Raw genomic sequence first — 25,942 nt, 5'->3', positions numbered from 1 at the left:
GACAAAAGTGACCCCTGTAGAGGCAGACTGGAGTCAGCAGTACCAACACAGACTCATGGCTTGTTTTATTAATAAACACATGCAGATAGACACAGACATAAATGTAAACACAGATGTGTGTGTATGGTTATTTTCTAGTTCTTTCCCCTTACAGTGTCACACTAAAAATGAGCACATCTATCATTCAGACCTTGGTTTCTAAATATCATTCTTCAATGAAAAGAACCAAGTCTCCTTGGAGAACTGGCTGATTCCAAGGCAAGGAAAGAATAGGCTGAGTCTGGAATACCTTCTGGTGTCAGAAAGTAAGTAAACTGCATGTGTAGAGAAGGGTCATGTGGCAGGGAATGTCAGCAACCTCTGGGAGATGAAAACTTCAGTCTTACAACTACAAGAACACGAACTCTGCTAAGTAAGTGAGCTGAGAAGAGGCCCCAAGTTCCATATGAAAATGCATCCCAGCAACACCTTGCTTTTAGCCTTGTGAGACCAAGCAGACAATCCAGCTACACCACATCTGGACTCTGACCAACAGAAACTGGGAGGCAACAAATGAGTGTTGTTTTCAGCTGCAAAGTTTGTGGTAATTTGATACACAGCAACAGAAAAACTAACATAACAAAAAAAACTATAGTATTCAAAATAGTCAAGGTCAGGAAAGGCAAGAAAAAGGGAGGAATTCTGATAGAATGGAGGAGACTAAGATTGGTGGAGACCAAAGAGACCTGACAACTAAATGAAACTTGTGGTCTTGGAACACAAAAAAAGATGTCAGTGGAAAACCTGATGAAATCTGAATAAATCTCACAATTCAGTTAACAGTACTGTGCCAAGGCTAATTTCTTCATTTTGGTAATTATCCTATGATTATATTAGACGTTAATATAAAGGGAACTCAGGTTAAGGGGATACAGGATTTTTTAATACTATTTTTGCAACTATTCCATAAGCCTAACTTTATCTCAGAAAGTTAAAAATACACCTATTCCCAAGTTCTATCTGCTGAAAACACCTGGAACCAATACAATAATAAGCACATCTAACACCCAAGAATAATAAGCATATCTAAACCCAACTTGTCTCTAAATATTATTTCCACTAAAAAATAACAGAATTCCTTAGTACAATGGCCAATTCCAGGTGCAAATAAAGAAATTTATAAGATGAGCCTTTTATTAGTTTTCCAGAGAAACAGAAACAATATAATAGGGAATCAGCTCGAGCAGTTTTGGAAATGGGCAAGTCCCAAGACCTGCAGGGTGAGTTGGAAAGCTGGATGAGGACACCCAGTTGCTTTAGTTTTAGTCTAAGTTCAAAGGCCAGAGAGCCAGTGGTGTAGCTCCTGTCAGAAGGATTTTAGGCTTGAGACTTGAGCTGATATTTCAGTCCAAGTGTGAAGACAGGAAAAATGTGAATAATCCAGCTGGAAGGCAATCAGGGAGGAGGAATTTCCTCTCACTTGGCTTTTTTGTTCTAGTCAGGCCTTCACTGATTAGATGAAGCTCACCCACACTAGGGGGCAAATCTGCTTTACCCAGTTTACTAATTTAAATGTTAATCTCATCTAAAAACCCCCAAAATAATGTTTGACCAAATATCTGGGCACCCCATGGCCCAGTCCGGTTGACACATAAAATTAACCATCCCTAGGCTATAACATTTTGCCCTGACAAAAAGCAAGGAAGCTACCACAGATTAAGGAAGTCTTGTCAAAGGGACACAGAGCAACAAAAAGGCATCCACTGGCCAAAGGTAAGACAATTTGAGCATGAAAATGAAAAATAAATACAATTAAATCAAGTATATAAAGACCCACGAGTCCATAGAGATAATTTAAAAAAGAGATCCATGAGTCCATAGAGATAATTTTAAAATGAGAAAAAGTCCAAAGCTAAAGAAAACAAAATTTTAAAAAACAACACAGGCATACACCAATGGAAGTAACTAGGATACCAATTCTTACTCTGATAATTAACTATTGATCTCCCTTTCAAGTAAAAACTGTATTTCAGGGTACTAAATTACCCTTTGTTGTTGTTTTTAAACAACAAAATTTAAAAATCAGTGTTTTGCAACCCCTAATAAAGAAAAAAGATTCATTGGTGAAACCACAGATTCAAGTTTGGTGGGGATCTTTACAACAGAGGAACCAGGCTGTCTCTCTAAATCCACTGATCAACATTAGCACCAGCTAGTGGTTACAGGGAGAAGGCACTGGCGACCCACTCGAGTACTCTTGCCTGGAAAATCCCATGGGCGGAGGAGCCTGGTAGGCTGCAGTCATGGGGTCGCTAAGAGTCTGACACGACTGAGCAACTTCACTTTCACTTTTCACTTTCATGCATCGGAGAAGGAAATGGCAACCCACTCCAGTGTTCTTGCCTGGAGAATCCCAGGGACAGGGGAGCCTGGTAGGCTACCGTCTATGGGGTCGCACAGAGTCAGACACAACTGAAGCGACTTAGCAGCAGCAGCAGCAGTGGATTACAAGATCAAGGATAGCACCACCATAGAGTGACTGCCAAAAAGTTGTACATAAATCTATTATGAGATGGTTGATATGAGTTTGAGCAAGCTCCAAGAGTTGGTGATTGACAGGGAAGCCTGGTGTGCTACAGTCCATGGGGTCGCAAAGAGTCGGACAAGACTGAGCAACTAAACTGAAATCTAATCACGCCTTTAGGGCTAACTTTCATTTAAAGGAAAGATAAGAGATAGAGGAACAAAGTAAAGGAACTATTGAGAAAGCAAACAAATAAATACAGAAGGTGGGATATCCTATTAAACAACAGACCGAGCAAGTTAAACACATGTTAAAAACAAGTTAAAAGCATGAAGTTTAAGAAATAAAGTACAAAGGAAGGGCTGTTTTAGATTAAGAGGGATCCGACATAACCAAATATACTGTATGAACCTTGTTTGGATCTTGACTGAATTGTAAAATCTGTCTTTTAACACAATCACAGAAATTTGACTATGGAATGGTATTAAATGATGTCTAGAATTTATTTATTGATAATTTTATTAGGTAAGATAGTGGCATTATGCTGCTATGTTTTTAAAAAATCCATATTTTATAAGATGTATACTGAAGTACGCAAGAGAGACTTGATACAATACCTGGGATTTTCTAAAGAAAAAATAAGAATAAAAAGAATGGGGGAAAAAATCTAATCCCTAAGAATATTCTTGCCCAGGGTTAAAAAGTCATGTCTAAGCTTCTGAAATTTGAAACTCAGAAGGATGAATACCACTTTTAAAACTTGTTTTTGCCATTCCCTATACCTTATAATATAGAAATATCAATAACCTCAGATATGCAGATGACACCACTCTTATGGCAGAAAGTGAAGAGGAACTCAAAAGCCTCTTGATGAAAGTGAAAGTGGAGAGTGAAAAAGTCGGCTTAAAGCTCAACATTCAGAAAACGAAGATCATGGCATCCGGTCCCATCACCTCATGGGAAATAGATGGGGAAACAGGGTCAGACTTTATTTTGGGGGGCTCCAAAATCACTGCAGATGGTGACTGCAGCCATGAAATTAAAAGACGCTTACTCCTTGGAAGGAAAGTTATGACCAACCTAGACAGCATATTGAAAAGCAGACATTACTTTGCCAACAAAGGTCCATCTACTCAAGGCTATGGTTTTTCCTGTGGTCATGTATGGATGTGAGAGTTGGACTGTGAAAAAGGCTGAGCACCGAAGAATTGATGCTTTTGAACTGTGGTATTGGAGAAGACTCTTGAGAGTCCCTTGGACTGCAAGCAGATCCAACCAATCCATTCTGAAGGAGATCAGCCCTGGGATTTCTTTTGGAGGGAATGATGCTAAAGCTGAAACTCCAGTACTTTGGCCACCTCATGTGACGAGTTGACTCATTGGAAGACTTTGATGCTGGGAGGGATTGGGGGCAGAAGGAGAAGGGGACGGCAGAGGATGAGATGGCTGGATGGCATCACTGACTCAATGGACACGAGTCTGAGTGAACTCCGGGAGTTGGTGACGGACAGGGAGGCCTGGCATGCTGCGATTCATGGGGTCGCAAAGAGTCGGACATGACTGAGTGACTGAACTGAAATCTTACAAAATGTTGACCATACAGCAGACACTAAAAGAATACATAAATATCTGATAACTTTTTCACATTTATAAGAACTCCTTATTTTCTTGTTGGTTTCCCTTTTTCTACCTCCCTCATCCCTTAAAATATTCAGAAATTTCCACTCAAAAGCTGTCTCCAAACTTTAGTAGTTACATACTTAAACATATTACACTGTAATTCTTTCTTTCTTTCTTTATTTTTTTTTGGCAGCATTTTGTAGCATCCTAGTTCCCCAACCAGGGATCAAATCCATGTCCCCTACATTCGGGGCATGGAGTCTAAATCATTGGACTGCCAGAGAAGTTCCAGACAAAGTAAATTCATAGCTAATATATGTGTTCATTTTCTACCACTTAAAATACATGTTTAATGTCTGCAAATTCAAAACAGGTGTTCTTAAATTTTTGTCTTTAGAATTTTATGGAAGGCAACAGAACTAGATTTAAAGCATGGAAGTCAGTAATTAGAGATTTCACATTTAAGGAAAAAAAATCCTGAGTGCTTACTCTTCCAGGCACTATTCTAAGAGCTTTGCCTATATTAATTCTTAAAATAGTACTAACTGATTATTAAAACAATCCTATGATGTAGGTACTATTATTATTCTTATTTTCTCAAGGAGGCAGACAAAGTAAAAGCAACTTACTTAGTAAAAGCAAGGTTCCATAGCTAACATATCCAGTACCAGGACTCAAAGGCACACTAGCTCCAAAACCCCAGCTTTTTACCACTACACTGGGCTGACTCACAGGGAGGCATCCTTTGCCTGATGTTTATCCTATCTGCTCCATTCCAGTATTAACAGTTGGCTTTCATTGTTTCCAAAGAGAAAATGAAGAGAAAAATGATGTGAGAATGAATAGTAAAACTTACCTTTTGAATGGCCTCTTCCATATCCAACTCAAATTGTTCATCCTGTAATAATCTGAGGAACCTTTTGCGCTCAGCCCGGTCAACATTCTCATTCTGCACCATTTGGTCCCTGGTTTGATTCTGTAGCCTTTGTAGTGCCTCGACATGCAATTTTTTGCAATAGTTTATATCTACTAATTTCTGATGACTTTCACTGAAGCTCAAAGTTCTCCTTTCGGAAGCCTAAAATAGAGAAGGGAAAACAAAACAAACAAAAAGCATACTTTGGTATTCCAGGATCTAATTTGTAACAATACATTGATATAGCCCCAGAAACAAATGAAACTGTAATAAACGAAAGGCGTTTGGCTTCCTCTCCAAATTCAGAGACATAACAAAAAAGCAATGTGGTAGATCAAAAAAAAATTTTTTAAGATGTATTAATGAAGCAGGTACTATTTGTGTTCCCCATCTTATAGATGAGGCATGGAAAGTTAAAGCAACTTGACTCAAGTTTCCTCAGCCAATAAACAGCCATATTAGAATTCTAAGACGCGCGGGTGAGTTCTACATACCCAGCTCTCTAGCACTATCCTCATTCCATCCTCTACTGTTTCCCCCTTGGCCGTGAAGTGCGGTTCAAAAGCTGCTCACGTTTTTCTAATACACATTAAATAAGTCAACCCGCTATTTATTCATTCGCTCTCTCCTGGAGCTTTATTTCCACTCATTTGTTCAGCAGTTCTTAAACATCTCCCAAATTTCCAGAAACATGGGAAGTAAAATTTTTTGCCGGGCAGATCTAATGAAGGGCGGGGCGGGGGTGGGCGACAGCCAGCACGCGCGTCGCTTAAACAGCAGCACCTGAGGTCTCTGAGATACGGTTTTCCCATTTAATTCCCAGATTAGGCACTTCAAATCCTTTTTTAGAAGCAGGCTGGCTCTAAACTAGAATTAAATCAATAGACAACAGAGTAGTTTCGGCATGCTTACCATCTCGGCAGACGAAACTCCCCTTCTCCCTCTCGGGCGGCTACAACCGCCAGCGGCAAACCTAAACACCAGCAGGGCTCTCTGGTATCTACGCGGTTTCCCAGCAACCGCCACCGAGGAGTGCCCGCCCGAACCTTGACTACGCGCAATGTCGCCGCTTCCCATTGGACGCAGCAGTACCCATTCACTACTGAGTTTCTTGAGAGGCTGGCAGAAGGGCTACACCATAGGTTTAAAGGAGGCAGGCGGGAGTTCCAAATGTATCATGGTGCAAAGCCTTTGCAATCTGTTAGGAGCCCAAGATTCCCCTCAAGGGACGAAGTGTGGGCTTAGTGGAATTTGGAACCAAGTTGAAATATAGAAACTGTTTACTGAGAAATACGGCAAACTCCTATGTAAGACAATGCGGGAGATCTGGGTTCAACCCCTGGGTTGGGAAGATCCCGGGGAGGAGGGCATGGCAACCCACTCCAGTATTCTTGCCTGGAGAATCCTCATGGACATAGGAACCTGGTGGGCTACAGTCGCTGGGGTCACAAAGAGTCGGACACAACTGAGCAACTAAGCACCTCTGTAAGACATGAGACCAAAGGCACTTTCCTTACACAGAACATATTACAACCTCACTGCATGTTGTACAGGGCTGATGACCGCCTACGTCCTCACCAATGGGAGGCACCGTCACGGTGCATAATTACTGACTAATAACCACTGTGGGTGGCCCACAGAAGCTGCTGGTAACCTGAAGGAATAAAGACATGGGCCACAACCAAAAAGAGAGTAGATATATAATGGCAGGATGTTGGTCATGTTTATTTTACTGGCAAGTTAAGACAGTGATGTCCGTTTTAAATGGAAGAACTTAAGAACAGGAATGGGTCAGAGAAATCAGTCAAATACATTGATTTTAGAGATGACAATTATAGAAATCTTGTCAAAACTAAAATTTAAAAAAAATTTAAGGTAGTTAGAGTGTGAACTCGGAGAAGGCGATAGCACCCCACTCCAGTACTCTTGCCTGGAAAATCCCATGGATGGAGGAGCCTGGTAGGCTGCAGTCCATAGGGTCGTGAAGAGTCGGACACGACTCAGCGACTTCACTTTCACTTTGCACTTTCATGCATTGGAAAAGGAAATGGCAACCCACTCCAGTGTTCTTGCCTGGAGAATCCCAGGGACGGGGGAGCCTAGTGGGCTGCCGCCTATGGGGTCGCACAGAGTCGGACACGACTGAAGTAGCAGCAGCAGCAGCAGTCTGTGAACTTGGCTTAGTCTGTGTTATCAAATTAAAGTCCATCTTGTGTTGCAATGTCTGCTTAAATAGTAGTTTAAGCTCCAAAATATAAAAACTTGGAAGTTTTCACTTCCCTCCTGACTACCACATAAAGCTGGGTAAACTTGAAACTAATGACTTTTCTTGCATTTATCATACAGCTGAGGTCAAAGGGCAACCCACCACCCTGAAATCTGGAGAGGTAAATACAGAGAGTCACAATCAAGACCTGCTTATCTGGACCAGGAGCCCCTGAAGCCATGAATTAGGAATAATTAAATTTTAATTTTTATGGATTTCTAGAGACTGAGTATGAATTAATGTCAGTGAAACTAGTGGGGACTGCAGTATGAGAGAGGTCCCCACACTTCCATAGGTTTTGCCTCCAGTAATCTCAGCAGGTTCTCACAATGAAAAACCAAGAATGGCCTCCCATGGCTCCAACAGGGGATTGAGGAGAAGAAGCATTTCACAGTTTAATATTCAACCCTCTGGAAATATGTCTAGAGCCTTCTCTGCAATAAAGACCTACTTTCCAGAGGAAAAGATTTCACCAGCACCTTATTTCACCTGGGGCAAGGATATCTCTCTGCCTCCAGCCTCCTCCAGCCTTCCTGTCTCATCTAAGTGGACAAAATGGGATCTAAGAAATATTTGTGAAGGTCATAGCCCAGGGACACAGCTCTACTGAAAGATTTAATCATAAAATCATAGAATGCTTTCCCTTTCCCACATTTTATCACCACACCAACAATGCTCCAGTGTATAACAGCTGACTGCAGCTGAAGTCCTCCAAAACACTCACTCTGGGAGACAGAAGATGGCAGGGGAGTAAGATGGGAAGATGGCCATCCTCCTCACAAATACATGAAAACACTCCCTCTGTCTAACAATGGATTTGTAGGGAATCCAAAGACAACATGAGACAAAAACATGAGAGGAATTTGAAGCCTCTGGAACCTACAGCTATAGCAAAATTAAACACAGTCTAACTCATAGCCATATAATAAAGAAACCACACTCCAAAGCCCTGTTTACCTCATTCCCTGTTACCCAATATACCATGTCCAGCTTTCAACAAAAAATTAGAAGGCTAATGGTAGACTGTTAAGAGGGAAGGGAAAGTACACTCTGAAAAGCAAAGTAAGCATCAGAATTAGACTCAGCCATCACACACATTTGGGATTAAACAAGAATTTAAAATAAGGCAATGGCACCCCACTCCAGTACTCTTGCCTGGAAAATCCCATGGATGGAGGAGCCTGGTAGGCTGCAGTCCATGGGGTCGCAAAGAGTCGGACACGACTGAGCGACTTCACTTTCACTTTTCACTTTCATGCATTGGAGAAGGAAATGGCAACCTACTGCAGTATTCTTGCCTAGAGAATCCCAGGGACAGGGGAGCCTGGCAGGCTGCCGTCTATGGGGTCGCACAGAGTCAGACATGACTGAAGTGACTTAGCAGCAGCAGCAGCATGATTAATAAACTAAAGGATCTGACAGAAAAAGCAGACAACATACAAATGAAAGAGTAATTTAAACAGAGAAATGAAAACTCTTAAGAATCCAAAGGAAACTGTAGAAATCAAATACACTGTAACAATGAAGAATGCCTTTAATAGGATATCAGTAGAGTGGACACCACTGAAAAGAGAATCGGTGAGCTATAACATATATCAATAGAAACCTCTCAAACTGAAATGCAGAGATGAATAGCAAATAGATAATCTTAATAGGCTTTTCGACCTGACCCTGGAGAAGGAAATGGCAGCTCACTCCAGTATTCTTACCTGGAGAACCCCATAGACAGGGGAGCCTGGCAGGCTACAGTCCATGGGGTTGCAACAGTCGGACACGATTTAGTGCACTGTCTCACTGTCTCAGACCTCACCTTAAACTCAAGTTGTTCTCTAACATCAAAAGAGGACTTATGTGAGTGTGAGTGAATGTGTGTGTGTAGGGAGAACACTATGTTTCTGTCTTTTGGGAGTCTTATAAACTCAGTTATTACAAAAGTGAAACTATTGATAGGGTGTGTACAGTACAAAACATTTTGAAATCAGGATGCAACTACTGTTTGCATTTAATCCCATTATTCTAACAACTTCACCAAGTACTCTCCAAAAATTTGTTGTTGTTGTTATTTTGAACACTGGTGTTCTCCAAGCATTTAAAATAGTACTTGGCATATAGTAAGTGATAAATAAATATTTGTTAAATGAATAAATTATTGAAATTGTATTGCTGTTATGCACACAGGAGAAAGCTCTACCAGCTGTAACTCAATTTTATTTATATTTTCAAAGAGCAAATTTTGGTTTCATCATTTCTATCTTTTTAAATTTATAAGTCCATTCTTTTCTGCTCTTACTATCATTATTTTCTTCTCTGTTTGTTTTGGGCTTAGTTTACTCTTAATTTTATAGTTTCATAAGGTGAAAACTTAAATTTTTAAGACTATCCTTCTTGGGAATTCTCTGGAGGTCAGAGTTTTAAAGGGTTTCCCTGGTGGTTCAGACAGTAAAGAATCTGCCTGCAATTCAGAAGACCTGGGTTTGATTCTTGGGTTGGGAATATCCCCTAGGGAAGGGAATGGCTACTTGCTCCAGTATTCTTGCCTAGAGAATTCCACGGACAGAGGAGTCTGGTGGGCTACAATCCATAGGATCGCAAAGAGTTGGACACGATTGAGTGACTAAGACACACACACTGGGGTTAAAACTCAAAGTTTCCATCATAGGGGATAAGGATTCAATCCCTGGTCAGGGAACTAAGATCCCACATGCCAAAAAATAAAGGACCATCTTCTTTCAAATGTGAATGTATAACTTATAATTCCCTTAAAGCCTAGCTTTAGCTGCCTCCCCCAGATTTTGATGTGTTGTGATTCTCAATTGTTCAATTAAAAATAGTCAAAGACTTCTTTGACCCATGAATTGTTTAAGAGCATTTTGTAGACTTTCTCAACAGTTCAGATTGTCCAGATGTCTTTTTGTTATTGATTTCTGGTTTAACTCCATTATGGTCAGAGCATATACTTTGTATGACTTCAAATCTTTTTACTTGAGGTTTGTTTTATTGTTCAGAATATAGTCTGTTCTGGTGAATGTTTCATATGTTCTTGAAAAGAATACACAAACTGGTGTTTGGGGTGAGGTGTTCAACAAGGTCAAGGTGACTGAGAACACTGTTCAAGATGACTGGGAATGCTGTTCAAGCTTTCTATATCCTCAACACTCCTCTCAGTAATTGCTTTATCAATTGATAATGCTTTATCAATTACTGAGAGGAGTGTTGCAGTAGCCAAGAATAACTGTGAATTTGCTTATTTCTCTTTTCAGTGTTTTTTTTTTTTTTTTGCTACATATATTTTAAAGCTCTATTGTTAGATGTATACATCTTTAGGATTATGAGGTCCTAAAAACATTTTGACATTAACATTTTAAAATGACCCTCTTTTTCTCTGGTAATATTCTTTTTTCTGAAGTCTTTTTGATATTAATATAGGCACTCCAGTTTTAACTAATGTTTATATAATGTATCTTTCTCCATGCTTTTACTTTTCATCTTTTATATTTAAATTGGATTGTCTGTAGATAGCATATCGTTGGGTGCTGCTTTTTTATCCAATCTGACAATCACCATCCTTTAATTGGTATGTTTATACTATTTACATTTACATAGCTTTATGGTTATGTATCGGAGAAGGCAATGGCACCCCACTCTAGCACTCTTGCCTGGAAAATCCCATGGACAAAGGAGCCTGGTGGGCCGCAGTCCATCGGGTCGCTAAGAGTCAGCACAACTGAGCAACTTCACTTTCACTTTGCACTTTCATGCATTGGAGAAGGAAATGGCAACCCACTCCAGTGTTCTTGCCTGGAGAATCCCAGGGATAGGGGAGCCTGGCGGGCTGCCGTCTATGGGGTCGCAGAGTCGGACACGACTGAAGTGACTTAGCAGCAGCAGCAGCAGCATGGGTATGTATGGATTGATATCTACAATTTTGCAAATTTTAAAATATTTGTTGTATCTGTTATATATTCATTTTTCTCTTTTTCTTTCTTCTTTTTATTTTTTGTGATGCCATTTTATTTTCATTATCAGCTTATTATTTATACCTCTAATTTTTAGTGATTTCTCTATGATTTACTATAAATATATATTTAAATACTCAGATATTGTAATTCTGCTTCACTTGTCATGTGTAAACCTTAAAACAGTTTAATGTCAATTCCTCCATCCCATCTTTTCTGCTATTATCATACTTTTACTTTTACAAATGTAAATCCACAATATATACATTACCACATATGTTAGACCGTTTGATATTGTCTCAAAGCTCTCAAATGCTCTATTTTTCCCTCATCCAATCTTTTTTTGTGTTTCAGTTTAGGTAATTTTTATTTTTACATCTTCAAACTTACTAACTCATTCCTCAGTTGCATTAAGTCTTCTGATGAGCCTGTCAAAGGCATTCTTCATGTTCATTACCATTTTGTTTGTATTTAGTATTTCCATTAGCTGTTAGTTTCCATCTTCTCACCTAAAAGTACTCATCTTCTCACATATATTGTCTATCTTTTCCTTTGGAGACTTTAATATATTAATTATAGTATTTAACTTTTTCTGATAGTTTCACCACCTGGGTCATATGAATTTTGTTCTGTTGATTGCTTCATCTTAATATACTTTTTATATTTTTTTGTACTTTTTATGCAGGTGTGTGTCATACTTTTTGAATGACAGACATCTTGTATAAGACAGCAAAGACTAAGTTAAGTCATATTTATGCCTGGTAATAAGCATGTCCATTCTCCTACCATTAATGTAGGAGGCTGAGTTTGTAGAGTCAGGAATTAAACTGGATTTGAACATTATCTTCAGCGCACAGTATCTTCAAATTTCTCTCCGGTTATCTTGTGCTTATGTTGGGGGTTGGTTTTCCAGAGAGCTTCTCTCAACATTCTTGACTCACCCTTAGCTTTGGGCCTTCCCTGGGTTCCTGCATGTCAGAGGGTCTCTCCATACTGATCTCCTTCCCCAGCAGCATACCTCTCTTCTTGGTGGCTCCTGCTTGCTAGCCAGGAAGTGGTAAGAAGGGGGTCCTCTGTTATCTTGATCCAGTCTCAGCAGTTTAGACAGACCTTGGCACACTAGGTCTCTGGTTTGGGAGGGTCTCATATACTGGAAAAACTTTTCTTAATGGTAAGTGTTCACTATTTTAGCCTTTAAAGAAAGTCTGAAACCATCAACCTGAACTGTAACAGCTTATATGTCTACCCCTTCAGATCTCTTCTTCAAACTTTGGCCAAAATGGATTTCTCTGAGCTTTTTCTTGTTGGTGGGGGGTGGAGGGGGGCTTGTTTATCTGGATTTCTTAATAAGACTATCTGATGACTGAAAGTCCATCAGCTATCTTGCCAACGAGCTAACACATGCTCTGAATGGCATAGCAGAAACATAGAAGGAACCTTGGTTCTTTATGATCATGGAGCTACCACACCAGCCCTGGGTTGCCTAGCTCAGTACTTCATGTTGTCTGAAAGAAAAGTAAACTCATCTGTCTAAGCTTCTGTGTCCTCTGTTCCACTGGGATTCTATTAGCTATCCAAATGTAATTCCTAACTGATACAATCACTGCTAAGTCGCTTCAGTCATGTCTGACTCTGTGCGACCCCATAGACAGCAGCCTACCAGGCTCCTTCGTCCATGGGATTTTCTAGGCAAGAGTAATGGAGTGACTTGCCATTGCCCTCTCCAGATACAATCACTATCTCTGGTTAATTTCATGGGTGAAAATGAAAAAAAAAAAAATTTGAAGTATTCATTGACTTTTTAAATTAATGTTTGATTTTAACCATTATGAGTATTTAGATTTCCTTTCTCACATTTGCCTCTCTCCCTTCTTTATCTTTTAGAAGTTTACTAGCCAGTTTCCTTCCCTTAATCCCTGCAATCTTGGAGTCAGGAATTTTTTATTTTTTTGATCACAATTTTTGATTCTTGTTTTCTTCCTCCAAAATATCCATGCAGGGACTTCCTTGGTGGTCCAGTGGCTAAGACTTTGTGCTCCCAATGCTGGGGACCTGGGTTCAATCCCTGGTCAGGAACTAGGTCCCACAAGCCACAACTAAGAGCATGGTGCAACTAAAAATACCAGATGCCTCAACTAAGACCCAGTGCAGCCAAATAAAAAGATGATTTGAAAAAAAAAAAACACACACATGCAAAAAAAACCCCAGGATATCCATGTAGCATGCTTGTCCAGTAATTCGATAATCCCGAGTCATTAAATTGTTATCTAAAATTTGCACTTGCCATCTACCTCTACAAGGATTAAGTCACTAGCCATTGCAGTCACTGACCTGCAACGCATCCCGAAAAGGAGTTTAGGATGCAGATAAGAAAGGAGGCACCCTGTGCTCTGGGAACAACTGGCAGAACAAGCTTTCAGATAGTTAGATATTTTCAGAAGATTTTATGAGATTTTATTGATACCTGCATCTTCTCATATGCAGTAAGCAATAAAATCATTAATAGAGACATCTACTCCTCATGACTAGCAGCAACATTCATGAAACTTGCAGTAACCTTCTACATGTGTGCTTGACTGCAGGCACCCCCTCCACTAAAATCACATAGAATACTGAACTCCCTACCTCTTCAGAGCAATTCCTCAGAGCTATCTGGGATGCTGTCTATAGCCCTCATTTTGCCCCCAATAAAACTGATATCACAACTCTTACAATGTGCATATTTTCAGTCAACATCATTTGCAACTTGGATAAACATATCTTCTGTATTTTCAAGTACTTCATGGATAAAAATGTTGAGTAAGACTGGGAGAACACAGCCCTGACCTGCTCTACAAGAGTCCCTCTCCAGGTGGAATTAGAGCAGCAAACTTTGAGTAAGGTCATTCAACTATTTACCAATGCACAAATTTTACTAATATACTACCAATATTTTCAGATCCTTCTATAGGAATATACTGAGGGAATTCTCCCAAAACACTTCTCTAAAGTCTAGATACATTATGATTTCTTCATTTCCTTAACTACCTAACACACTCTAATTGACTGCTTGGCATCCAAATGACAAATTCTTTGGTTGTATGGATAGACTCAAGTCAACATTATATATCTGAAATATTCACAGATCAATAAATACAGATGTCTTTGAAACATTAAAAGAGTACAAACCTGATCATTAAATGTTTAGTTACTTGATGAAGGTAAGCTCTATCATGACAATGGACTTCTAAATCACAATAGTGGTTCAGTTTTTGCAAGGAAATATTTGTAACTTTGGAGAAGGAAATAGCAACCCACTCCAGGATTCTTGCCTCGGAAATCCCTTGGACAGAGGAGCCTGGTGGGTCACAGTCCACAGGGTTGCAATGTCAGATGTGACTTAACGACTGAACAACAACAAAATTTGTAACTTTAAGACTACTCATTAATCAAATACACAAAGTATTTCATTCGTCAATACATAGATTATCTGTTTCATCAGGCAGTTAAATATATCAATACTATTTGCTTCTTAAAATAAGCAATTAATATTTCAGAACACCACACACAGCAATAGTTTAAATGCAATACTCATCGTCTAATTTTACCAAAACGTGGTTAGTATAGAACCCTGAACATAGAGCTTACTAAACAAACATTGAAAGATTAACATTACATTTAGAATGTAGCAATCTGAATGTTAGGATGATCAGAAGGATGCTTCAAATGGGGAATCTATTGAGGGGGGAGGCACTATATTTAGTTAGTACAAATAAACTAAGGAGAAACCATGTAGGTTATCAAAAATTATGAGAGAGAAAAAAAGGATTTGCAGATTGGTTGCTATGCTTTTATCCACAATAGTGAGGGGAACAACAACAGAAGTCAACAGCATTCTGACCAAGTAGAAATCAAGTTCTCAGTCATACAGTCCTTATACTGCACTCCTGGTTGCCCTAGCAAAGGGACTTCCATCTTCAGGTAAGATGGAGGAAGGAAATTCTGTTCAAAAAGGTATATACCACTGACCCTTGAACAACATGGGTTTGAACTGCAAAGGTCCACTTTATAGGCTCTGTTTTTCAATAAATACATACAGTACTGCAGTACCATAGGATTGCTAGTCGGTTGAATTTGCAGGTGCAAAGCCATGAATACTAAGGAGTGTATATGGGACAACATCTGTGGATTTTGGTATCCAGGATAAGTCCTAGAATAATTCCTTGAAGATACCCAAAACCACTGTATGTGGCAAAGACAGGCCATGAGAAAAAAATACAAAGTACAAATAAAAAGCTTCAGTTGAGCCTTGAAAGAGTTTCTGGGAGGTGTAAACCTTTTGCTCCCCTCTCTCCTTGGGTCAATGATCACATTACTGCATATTAACATTACCTCCACTGCTCTACCCATTGGCAATACTGTCAGAGAGGAACAGAGAGAAGGTTGCCCTTTAGGTATTGTGTATAAATTGAACTGAGATGAAGCCATGACACCACCCTTATGCCAGAAAGTGAAGAAGAATTAAAGAGTATCTTGATGACAGTGAAAGAGGAGAGTGAAAAAGCTGGCTTAAAACTCAACATTCAGAAAACTAAGATCATGGCACCCAGTCCCATCGCTTCATGGCAAATAGATGGGGAAACAGTGGAAATAGTGACAGACTTTATTTTGGGGGGCTCCAAAATCACTGCAGATGGCAACTGTAGCCATGAAATTAAAAGATGCTTACTCCTTAGAAGAAAAGTTATGACCAACCTAGACAGCATGTTAAAAGCAGAGACATAACTTTGCCAACAAAGGTCTGTCTGGTCAAAGTTATGGTTTTTCTAGTAGTCATGTATGGATGTGAGAGTTGGACTATAAAGAAAGCTGAGTGCCAAAGAATGGATGCTTTTGAACTGTGGTATTGGAGAAGACTCTTGAGAGTCCCTTGGACAGCAAGGAGATCCAATCAGTCCATCCTAAAGAAAATCAGTCCCGAATATTCATTGGAAGGACTGATGCTGAAGCTGAAACTCCAATACTTTGGCCATCTGATGTGCGAAGAACTGACTCATTTGAAAAGACCTTGATGCTGGGAAAGATTGAAGGTGGGAGGAGAAGGGGACGACAGAGGATGAGATAGTTGGATGGCATCACTGACTCAATGGGCATGAGTTTGAGTAAACTCCAGGAGTTGGTGATGGACAGGAAGGCCTGGCGTGCTGCAGTCCATGGGGTCGCAAAGCGTCGGACACGACAGAGCGACCGAACTGAACTGAAGCCTGCTGCAGATTTCTTGGCTTAATCTTCCCCTCAAAGTGTTAGGATCCTTATAGAGAGAGTAAGAGATGAGGACAAGTTTAGGATATAACAGATTCAGTAGTTCCTAACAGCAAAGTGTCATGCAGCACTGGAAGTATTTTAGCAAACATGTATGCATTTGTTTCTCTAAGGACTTTTGATTGTAAGACAATTTAGTTGCAGCTCTTTGTGCCCAGTCCACACATGAGTATTGTAGAAAGATTCTACAATAATTTGTGCAATTATTAGGGGGGTTGGCAGAGATTTTGGCCAGACTGTTCTTCTAAAGCAAAGACAAATTTAATCAATTGCAACAATTAGCTGGTTTTACCTGAATTATCCTAAAATTAAAAAATAATACTTTGTTTTTTTAGAGCAGTTTTAGGTTTACACGAGAACTGACAGAATACAGAGTGTTCCCATATGTCCCCTCTCCCCTCCCACCCCCACAATTTTCACTATCATTAGCACCATACATTAGTTACAGTTGATGAACCAATATTAATACACTATTCACTATAGACCATAGCTTACATTGGAGTTCACTCTGTCTTCTGCAAGTCTATATGGGTTTTGACAATTGCATTATGTCATGTATCCACCATTACGGTATCATACAGAATAGTTTTACTGCTCTAAAAGGTTCATCTCTCCCTCCTTCTACTCAACACCCTGGAAACCACTAATCTTCCTACTATATCTATAGTTTGCCTTTTCTAGAATGTCATATTGGAATGACAGTGGAACCATACAGTATGTAGGACTGGAATCATACAGTTGGAATCATACAGTATGTAGCCTTTATAGATTGATTTCTTTCACTTAGCAGTATGCATTTAAGGTTCCTCAATATCTATTTATGGTTGGATAGTGAAGAGCCTGAGCTACTCCATCTTGTAAAAGAACTCCATTTTGCAAAGGTATCGGGCAAACAGACTTAGACTTTGGATATTGCCTAAACTTGCCCCACTGTGCACGAGCCAATCAGCCCTTAGGTTAAACCTCCTGACTTTAAGTTCAAGAATTTGTGATTTACCTTGGAAGTAATGATTTACATTTGTGACATTTGTGATTTACCTTGGAAGTAATGATCTACCGTGGAAGTAAAAAAACCAATCAGAAATCCACCCACAACCCTATAGAAGAGGGTAACCAATCAGTAGTCCTTCAGCCTGAACACCCCCTTTGTTACCCTTTCACCTGAATATTCCCTATATAAGCAGTGTAACCCAAAACTCGGGGCTCCTCTCCATAGCCGCTGCATTGGTAACAGTGGGAGCCCCAGCTCGAGCTTGGTAATAAAAGCTCTCTTGCTTTTGCATTGGATACCGGCTCCCTGGAGGTCATCGGGAAAATTCCAGACTTGGGCATAACATCTGGGGGATCGTCCAGGATCTCCAATCAGCTCCATGCGAAGACCGATCGGAGAGTTATCTGTAACCGGTGAGTTTTTTTTTCTGTTTTCCTGTTCGTCTTTGATAAGGCCTATTTTCTGAGACCGGTATATGACTCAGGCGGACGTGCTGACGAGTCACTGGTGGGGGTCGTTGGGAGACGTCCCCGACCCTCCCAAAGGGGACAGAGTGCCCCTGTACTCTGTTGACATTAGCGGGTTGCTCCCACTGAACGACCGGAGGCTGTCGTCTACTTTCAGTTTTGCCTTTGGACTCCTGAAGGTTTGTTTTTTCTGTCTCTCTGTCTGTCTGTGTGGCTGTCTGTGTTGTTTGTGTTAATTTACCAATGCCTGATTTATCCAGAAACAATGGGGCAGAGTCAATCTAGCCCTACTCCTCTATCTCTGATGACTGAGCATTTTAAAGAGGTCAAGATGCGCGCTCATGACCTCAGTGTAGAAATTAAAAGGAAAAAAAAGACTTGAAGCTAGATCTTGCACTGTGTCTGTCTAAATATGTCTTGGTATGTCTCTGTCTCTGGGTAATATTTTTGAGGTTAATTTGTATATGAGCTCTATTTATTTGGCTTAAAAAAGGTAAGCGCTTACAAATCAAGTAATTCTAAATTAAACAATAAATTCCAGATTCATATGAACTGGGAAATATTTAATTTAAATACCTGATATTAATGTTTGTTTGTTGACCTATTTAATATAGACATGTCTTAGAGTAATTAATGTTAAGTAACATATTTTCATTGTACCTAGGTTTAATATAAGTTAAATATTATATCTGTTACAAGTTTGTCAACACGGAAATTACCTCAAGTGAAAAAAACTTCTAAAAAATGTAAATGAGATATGAGCTTTTGTATAAACTCTATAAGAATAATTATTCTTTAGAAATATCCGTCTAAAATAGTCTCTCCAGGTTGGTGTAACTTAAAATCTGACCAAATGTTCTAAACCCTTTTAATTGATCTCTTTGATAAAACTTCCTAAATAGAACTCTTTTGAAGTTCTTTTGATCTCTAGCTAACTTTGGGATGCTTCAGAGGGCCCCTGGAACATCCCAAAGAGAGATATTAAACTGTGTTTATTTGGTTGGTTAAATTACATGGAAAAGATTATCAAATGAGTAATAAATCCGCTCATGTTATAATGTATGGTAAAATAACTAATAGAGATATCCTAGAAATTATATGGAGTTTTTAACATTCTGATATGTCCTGGTATTTTAATGGAAAACGTGATGACTTCACAAAAGTTAACAAAAGGACTGAATGAACCAGCAAATATGCTTATAACTTTTATGGTTTCTATCTGAAAAATTATGGGTTTGAATCTTATGTTTTCAGGGAGTAAGGAAAATCTTCCTCTCAAACTAATCATGACAATACTTTGGTAAAATTAAACGTTATAAACAAAACAGTTATTTTCTATCAGACTCCTCCAAAAATTGGAAGTTCTTAGGTTTCCAGTAAGTTTATCAAATGAGTTAGGAAGGTTATCTCATGGGTACAAAAATCTCAAGAAATTTTTGAGACCTTAAAAAGGGAAAAATTCACCTAGATTTGTTAGGCAAAATCTGTGATAAGCCTTTGGTGTGAGCTTCCCAGCCCTGTTTTATTTTAAAAGTTCAGTCTGAGACTCTATAAATGTTTCAGCAAAATAAAAAGCCCATAATCAATTATGGTTATAAAAATCATCAGACAAAAATTAGTGAGAACAGACCTATTTTACAAACAAACAAGCCTTAATTTGGTTATATTTAATAAAAATAAGGATATGGAGGTCTGCGTCTAGTAAGACTCATCTCTTAGATAGTTCTTTGCTGTTATGTGATATTAATGTAAAATTTAATTGAATTCTTGAAGAACACCCTAAGTTTGTTTCTGAAGCTTATCTCAGTAATCTATCTTTGGATGAAGATCAGATGCCTCATGACCTGCGACCAGGACAGAAAAAAAAAAAAAATATATATATATATATATATATATATATACACATATAATTTAAGGGACTGTCTCCAACATGGATGGAAGGACTTTTTATCAGGAAAACTACACTACACCAGGATGAGAAGATGACGACATCAGAGGTAGACAGCTTCCCCAAGATGCTGGACCTGATTCATATGATCATTTATGTTTTCTTCACTTCTTAGACCTTTGCATATAAATCAAATGCTTTTCTATCATAGGCCTGATCCTATGCTAGTTTTAAAAATCAATCCAATCGTTGGGTTTGTGGCCAATTACCTGTGTCTAGTTCTGGGTTACCTTGGTAAATTTCTCTATTACCAGACTCTAACTGGTTGGCCCTGAGAAAATTTACTTAAAAAATTATAGTCATATTCAGGTCACTGTGATATTACTAGATAGGATCCCCTCACCAGGCCAATTAATAATGCCTGCTCTGACTCTGGCTATAAATTTGAGCTTTTTTCTATTACCCAAGCTCAATCAGAACAAGAAAAGTTTCCACAAAGGAGAGGAAAATCTCCCACAATTATGGGATGGATTTATATATATAACATCAGGCTACAGTAATTTAGGTTTAAAGTCTCTTCTGTGTTGGGAAAAAAGAAAAAATTAAATCATACTAAAGATAATCAGTCTAGTAACACTAGAAAACTGGGCTATGTGCCTTATAGATGGTGCCAATATATAATTTCCCTGGAAGATAAAGATTCTACAGGGCAGACTAAGTCAGATGACTTGAAGATATACTGGGCTACATCTAATGGAAGTTCTTAACATAAGTCTTACTTATGACTTTACTAATACTGCTGGCTATGTTATTTGTATTTCACCTGTTTTACAAAATTGCTGTTTCTTACACTGTCAAATATGTGTGTGAGGCCTCTAATAGAATAATATATAGTCCCATATGAGATCGATGATGGTAATAGTGTAACTCTAGACATGGGAAGAAGCAACAAGAGGGAATATTTTCCTGGACCAAGAAGCTAGTAAGACAGGTGGTCCAGAGAATTTTGGATACTGTTTTATGGCCTAGTCCAGTAATAGCACATTGAGTGGCCTGTCAACAGAATCTTTGCCAAACCTGAGAATGGACACTCTCAGCACCATGGGATAAAATGGTCATGAAATGCCCCCCTCAAAATCATGGTCAAGTTTATGAGCAAAAGGGGCTCTGCCAACTGAAGACTGACACTCGCCATCTACATGTGCAAAGATTAAATCATGGCCGCTGCAACTGCTGACTTTCAACGCCCCTGAAAGGAGTTCAGGGTGAAAATCAGGAATGAGGCACTCTGTGCTCTGGGAAAAACTGGCAGAACAGGCCTTCAGATAGTTAGATCTTTTCAGGAGAAGATTTTATGAATCCCAATTCTTGCATCTTCTCGTACCTAGAGAAACACTGACGTCATTAACAGTGAAATCTGCTTTGGCTACTAAGGAAAAGTTTACAATTAAAAGTCAAAATACAGTAGCTATGGTTCAGATATCCTGGGAAATAACTAGGTGATGCTATGGGTTTATTTTCAGATTAGACCTTGTATTGCTAAACACTTGAGTTTTCTGAGTCGTGTCAGGCTTGGATGCCACCATTTTCAAAACAATGTCTGCTGGAAGCTAGTAACCTTACTTTTTATAAAACTAGGCAACTGGCTACCTGGCTACAAGTCTCCCTGAAGTGCCAGGTCCAGACTGGGTTTCAGGCCTATTCTTCTAAAAAGAAATGAGATTTATTTTGTCTACTAAATTCCAGTTATCACTCCTCCAGCTACTTCTAATTGGGTCTGTTACACCAAAATGGCAGACCAAGGGATTAGGATTTTAATCATACAAGACTCAGATCTAGAACTTGGAACTCAGAAATACTTCCAATTCAGTGTCTATCCTCCAAGCTGTGGCAGTCCTATGTCCCATTTTGACAGGAAGTTATCACAGTCATAGTTGCCTAGTTCCCCAAAAATTAAAACTGAGTGGGACTCTGTGGGGCTCTGGAGTACAGATCTGTTCTGTGTTCTCCATTTCTTATCTGTAGGATATAGACTTTGTTCAACCTCCTTGACCTTCCCTGAATTCCAAATCATGGATTCAAACAATTGCTAATCAGGGAAGGGAGGGGATACAAAAACAGAAACAATCAAAGGTTGGTACAGCCTCCAGACAGAGTCCTGGTTCCTACTCAAAGAAATATGCTTAACAATGTCTTTGAGCCCCCCACCCAAGTGGAAGATGGTAACTTCATACTGAACACAAGATTCCTGGAGCACAGCCCTGATGCCTCACCACCAACCAATCAGAAGGGGTCACAAACCCTGCAACCCTCACCCCAAATGTTGCCTTCTGTTTCCAGGGACCAGAGATGACCATCCTGTTAGGTCTCCTGTTTGGCCCTTGTCTATTTCATCTCTGAGAGGGGCCAACTAAATTGCTGTTACTACAAGGGTAGAAGCTGGTTTCAGATGTGGAAAACCCCAACTTAGATCAGGCAGAGAGACTTCTGCTCTGCTAGGCAAGCCTACGCCCATGCACAGCAGGAAGAAGTTACAGAAGAAAGAGACCTCCGCCCTAATTCCCAAGAAGTATCTTGAGTATGAAGTCTCTCAGGGGGCCTATGTGCTACATTAGGGGAAGAACGTTGTTTTTCTGTGAATCACTCGGGGATAGTCAGGGAGTCCCTGGCCAAGATAAGAGAAGGGCTGAGTCAGAGAAAAAGAGAAAGAGAAAAGTCTCAGAGTTGGTTTGAATGCTGGTTCAGTTCATCTCCCTGGCTCACGACCCTCATATCTTCTCTGGCTGGGCCCCTGATCATTTCACTCTTGCTATTCACCTTCGGACCGTGTTTACTAAATAAGTTGATAAATTTTATCAAAGGCCGCATCAACATGGAACAGCTTATGGTGCTTAGGTTCCAATATGCAGCCCTAACAAACCCACCCCTGGTAAAAGACAATATAAAGCTAACTACAGACCCATGATTGGGTCTGTCTTGAGTTCTTGAGAAGGGGGGAATGAAGAGCCTGAGCTACTCCATCTTGTAAAAGAACTCCATTTTGCAAAGGTATCGGGCAAACAGACTTAGACTTTGGATATTGCCTAAACTTGCCCCACTGTGCACGAGCCAATCAGCCCCTAGGTTAAACCTCCTGACTTTAAGTTCAAGAATTTGTGATTTATCTTGGAAGTAATGATTTACATTTGTGACATTTGTGATTTACCTTGGAAGTAATGATTTACATTTGTGATTTACCTTGGAAGTAATGATTTACATTTGCGATTTACCTTGGAAGTAATGATCTACCGTGGAAGTAAAAAAACCGATCAGAAATCCACCCACAACCCTATAGAAGAGGGTAACCGATCAGTAGTCCTTCAGCCTGAACACCCCCTTTGTTACCCTTTCACCTGAATATTCCCTATATAAGCAGTGAAACCCAAAACTCGGGGCTCCTTTCCTTAGCCGCTGCATCGGTAACAGTGGGAGCCCCAGCTCGAGCTTGGTAATAAAAACTCTCTTGCTTTTACATCGGATACTGGCTCCCTGGTGGTCATTGGGAGATTTCCCAACTTGGGCCTAACAATAGCATACTTATTTTTATCACTGAATACTATTTCATTGTATGACTTAAAAAAAAAAAAACAACTATCACATTTAAAGATGTGTAATGATAAATTATTACTATCATAAATGATATCTCATTGTTAAGGAAGGATTTATGCTCTCCCAGAATTAAGGAGAAATCTTCTGGTTCATTTCCCTTTGGGATATAGCTTTTCACTTACAGGTCTAGACTAACGGTCTAGATATCAGATGGAAAAGAGCTTTCCCTAATAATAAATGATGGATTATGCTGATTAATGTTCCCCAATAGTTACAGCATAGCAGGGTTGAACATATCAGAGTTGCTGATCTGAAATCAGGCATGTTAATAGGTATACACTGTAAGTTCCAACTATACTGTAGAAATTATTTACAAAATCGTATTGCTTTATAAAATGAAGCAATTAGAACAAAACAATTTTTCTTTTGTTCAGAAAAAATGCCCAAATCTAATCTAATTTGCTGCAGCTGGACACCACCTGCAGATGACTGTTTAAGTACTCTGAACATTACACACTTATCTTTTAAATATTGATAATGCCATTTTTCATTTCCTCGACATGAAATCCCACAGGGAATAATTATGCTAATAAACCTTAATGATTCTTGCAAATAAATGATCAAACCAAATTGCTACTGTTGATTTATATTAATGGATGCCTTTAGGACGAGATTTGCCAGTACCGTGCTGCCTTTTGAATCTCAATTCATCTCATTTAGCTGAAGAGTGTACATAGTTTGTTAAATAGATGAAGTGTTTAAAATATAATGTGTTTGTGCAGTTTTTGCTCTTCATAATGTTCAAGCATTACCATCTTGCCTTGTGGCAAATCTACATTTAATGGTTTCATTGTGTGTAACTTCCTTTTGTACTTTTTCTCTCCTTTATATGCAGTTAGGAAATGACTACTTTCGGTTGCTTCAGAATAGGCCAGCTTCCATATGTCGAATCTGATTGTTTCATTGAGACAATGAAATCTGTTTCTGGGTATTTTAGCCACCATAACCTGGGAATCACATTGACCATGTGATGATGGGATAAAGTGCCAAATCACTTTTGGTGGGGGAAGGGCATTATTGAATGGCTTATTTGTTGCCTCATTTAAACCTAGAGGAGTGGGTCTCTTCCTCTCCTGCTCTCCCACCTTTATTCCTGCTCAGGCACCCTCACCGAGTGTACAGGGGCCAGGAAGGTGCTGACGTTGTGAATTCTCAAGGAAAACTGGAAAATAATTGCAGAATTGTTATACACTCATTTCCAGGGCTGGGGAACACTACACAGAAAGAAGGCTTATTCTTTGTGGATGTGAACACAGTTTATCTGAGTAATTTTGTAAAAACTCACTCTCACTTAAAATATGATATAATTGGAAAAATATCACCTTGACTCAGATAATTGCCTCAACTGTCCTTTTTTATGCACTTGTAACGTCAAATTCTAAGCATAGGAGAAAAGCAAAGTGGAGACAAATAGGTATAGGCACAGAATTGAATGAAAGTGATGTAGATTAGTAGTAAAATAGGGGATAGGCATATATTAAAAATCACGTACACATAAACAGAGTATAAAACTTGTGATACCAAGTTACAGTTGCCTAGGAATTTGTCCTGTGCTGCACAGAGGCTATAATTTGGTTAGTGGTGAAGCAAAGATGACCACACTTAATTCGCTGTGAACGGCAGAGGCATTCCCTTCTGAATTATAAAGCTCTTAATGATTTTTAAAAATATATGTATCACTAATACATATGTACATAAATTACCTTTATAAAGGTATTTTTTTCATTTCTTAGCTTTAGAAAAAGTGAGAAATTTTGATCAAATTTGGTACATTTATGGCAATTTTTTTCTAATTAAAAAGCAATAAGATCCAAAATCATAAACCACTAAATGCATCACTAAATTCACTGTTGTTGATGGTGGTATTTAGTTGCTAAGTCATGTCCGACTCTTTTGCAATCCTATGGACTGTAGCCTGCCAGGCTCCTCTGTCCATGGGATTTCCCAGGCAAGAATACAGGAGTGAGTTGCTATTTCATTCTGCAGGGAATCTTCCCTAGTCAGGGATCAAACCCAATCTCCTGCGTTGGCAGGTGGATTCTTTACCACTGAGCCACCAGGGATACCCTATATTCACTGTAAAAGTTTCTAAATTTGGCAAAAAATCAGGGGTGGTTGAAATATAAAGGAATGATTTAAGTACATAATAGCACATCAGCTATGTAGTTAGAGAAAGGTAGGGGTGTCTAGAGCGCTGGAGAGCAGGCCAGGGAGAGGTGGCTCATGGGAAGCACCTTCACAGAAAGGAGAATGACTGGACACTTGAAACCCAAGGAGTAACTCTAAGGTCCTGGGGGGAAAGGGGGACTCAACCACGCTTCCCTGGTGGCTCAGAGGTTAAAGCGTCTGCCTCCAATGCGGGAGACCCGGGTTTGATCCCTGGGTT

The 25,942-nt window shown here is 39.3% G+C and overlaps 1 protein-coding gene and 2 long non-coding RNA genes across 5 annotated transcripts in view; 2 read left to right on the top strand and 1 right to left on the bottom strand.

The window, feature by feature from the left end:
• Positions 1–25,942, bottom strand: part of MNS1 (meiosis specific nuclear structural 1) — a 144,771-nt gene that overhangs the window by 85,949 nt on the left and 32,880 nt on the right. For 2 of the 3 annotated variants that reach the window (XM_060417885.1, XM_060417886.1), the window contains exon 5: positions 4,980–5,201. In XM_060417885.1, the coding sequence (XP_060273868.1) occupies positions 4,980–5,201 (222 nt within the window). Of the gene's footprint in view, positions 1–4,979; positions 5,202–5,951; positions 6,122–25,942 lie in introns of those variants that run through there. The other variant, XM_004010584.6, reaches the window with a different exon arrangement.
• LOC132660041 (uncharacterized) overlaps positions 17,765–25,942 on the top strand; it is a 127,407-nt gene continuing 119,229 nt past the window's right edge. The window contains exon 1 of the long non-coding RNA XR_009601209.1: positions 17,765–17,966. This is a non-coding gene — a long non-coding RNA (uncharacterized LOC132660041). The remainder of the gene's footprint in view (positions 17,967–25,942) is intronic.
• On the top strand, positions 18,018–24,260 carry LOC132660042 (uncharacterized). Its single transcript, XR_009601211.1, has 2 exons — positions 18,018–18,199; positions 19,937–24,260. It is a non-coding gene; the product is annotated as an uncharacterized LOC132660042 (long non-coding RNA).

Source organism: Ovis aries, chromosome 7, assembly GCF_016772045.2.
Source record: "Ovis aries strain OAR_USU_Benz2616 breed Rambouillet chromosome 7, ARS-UI_Ramb_v3.0, whole genome shotgun sequence".
In the NCBI taxonomy this organism is placed as follows: domain Eukaryota; kingdom Metazoa; phylum Chordata; class Mammalia; order Artiodactyla; family Bovidae; genus Ovis; species Ovis aries.
This window is presented reverse-complemented; position numbering and strand designations above follow the sequence as displayed.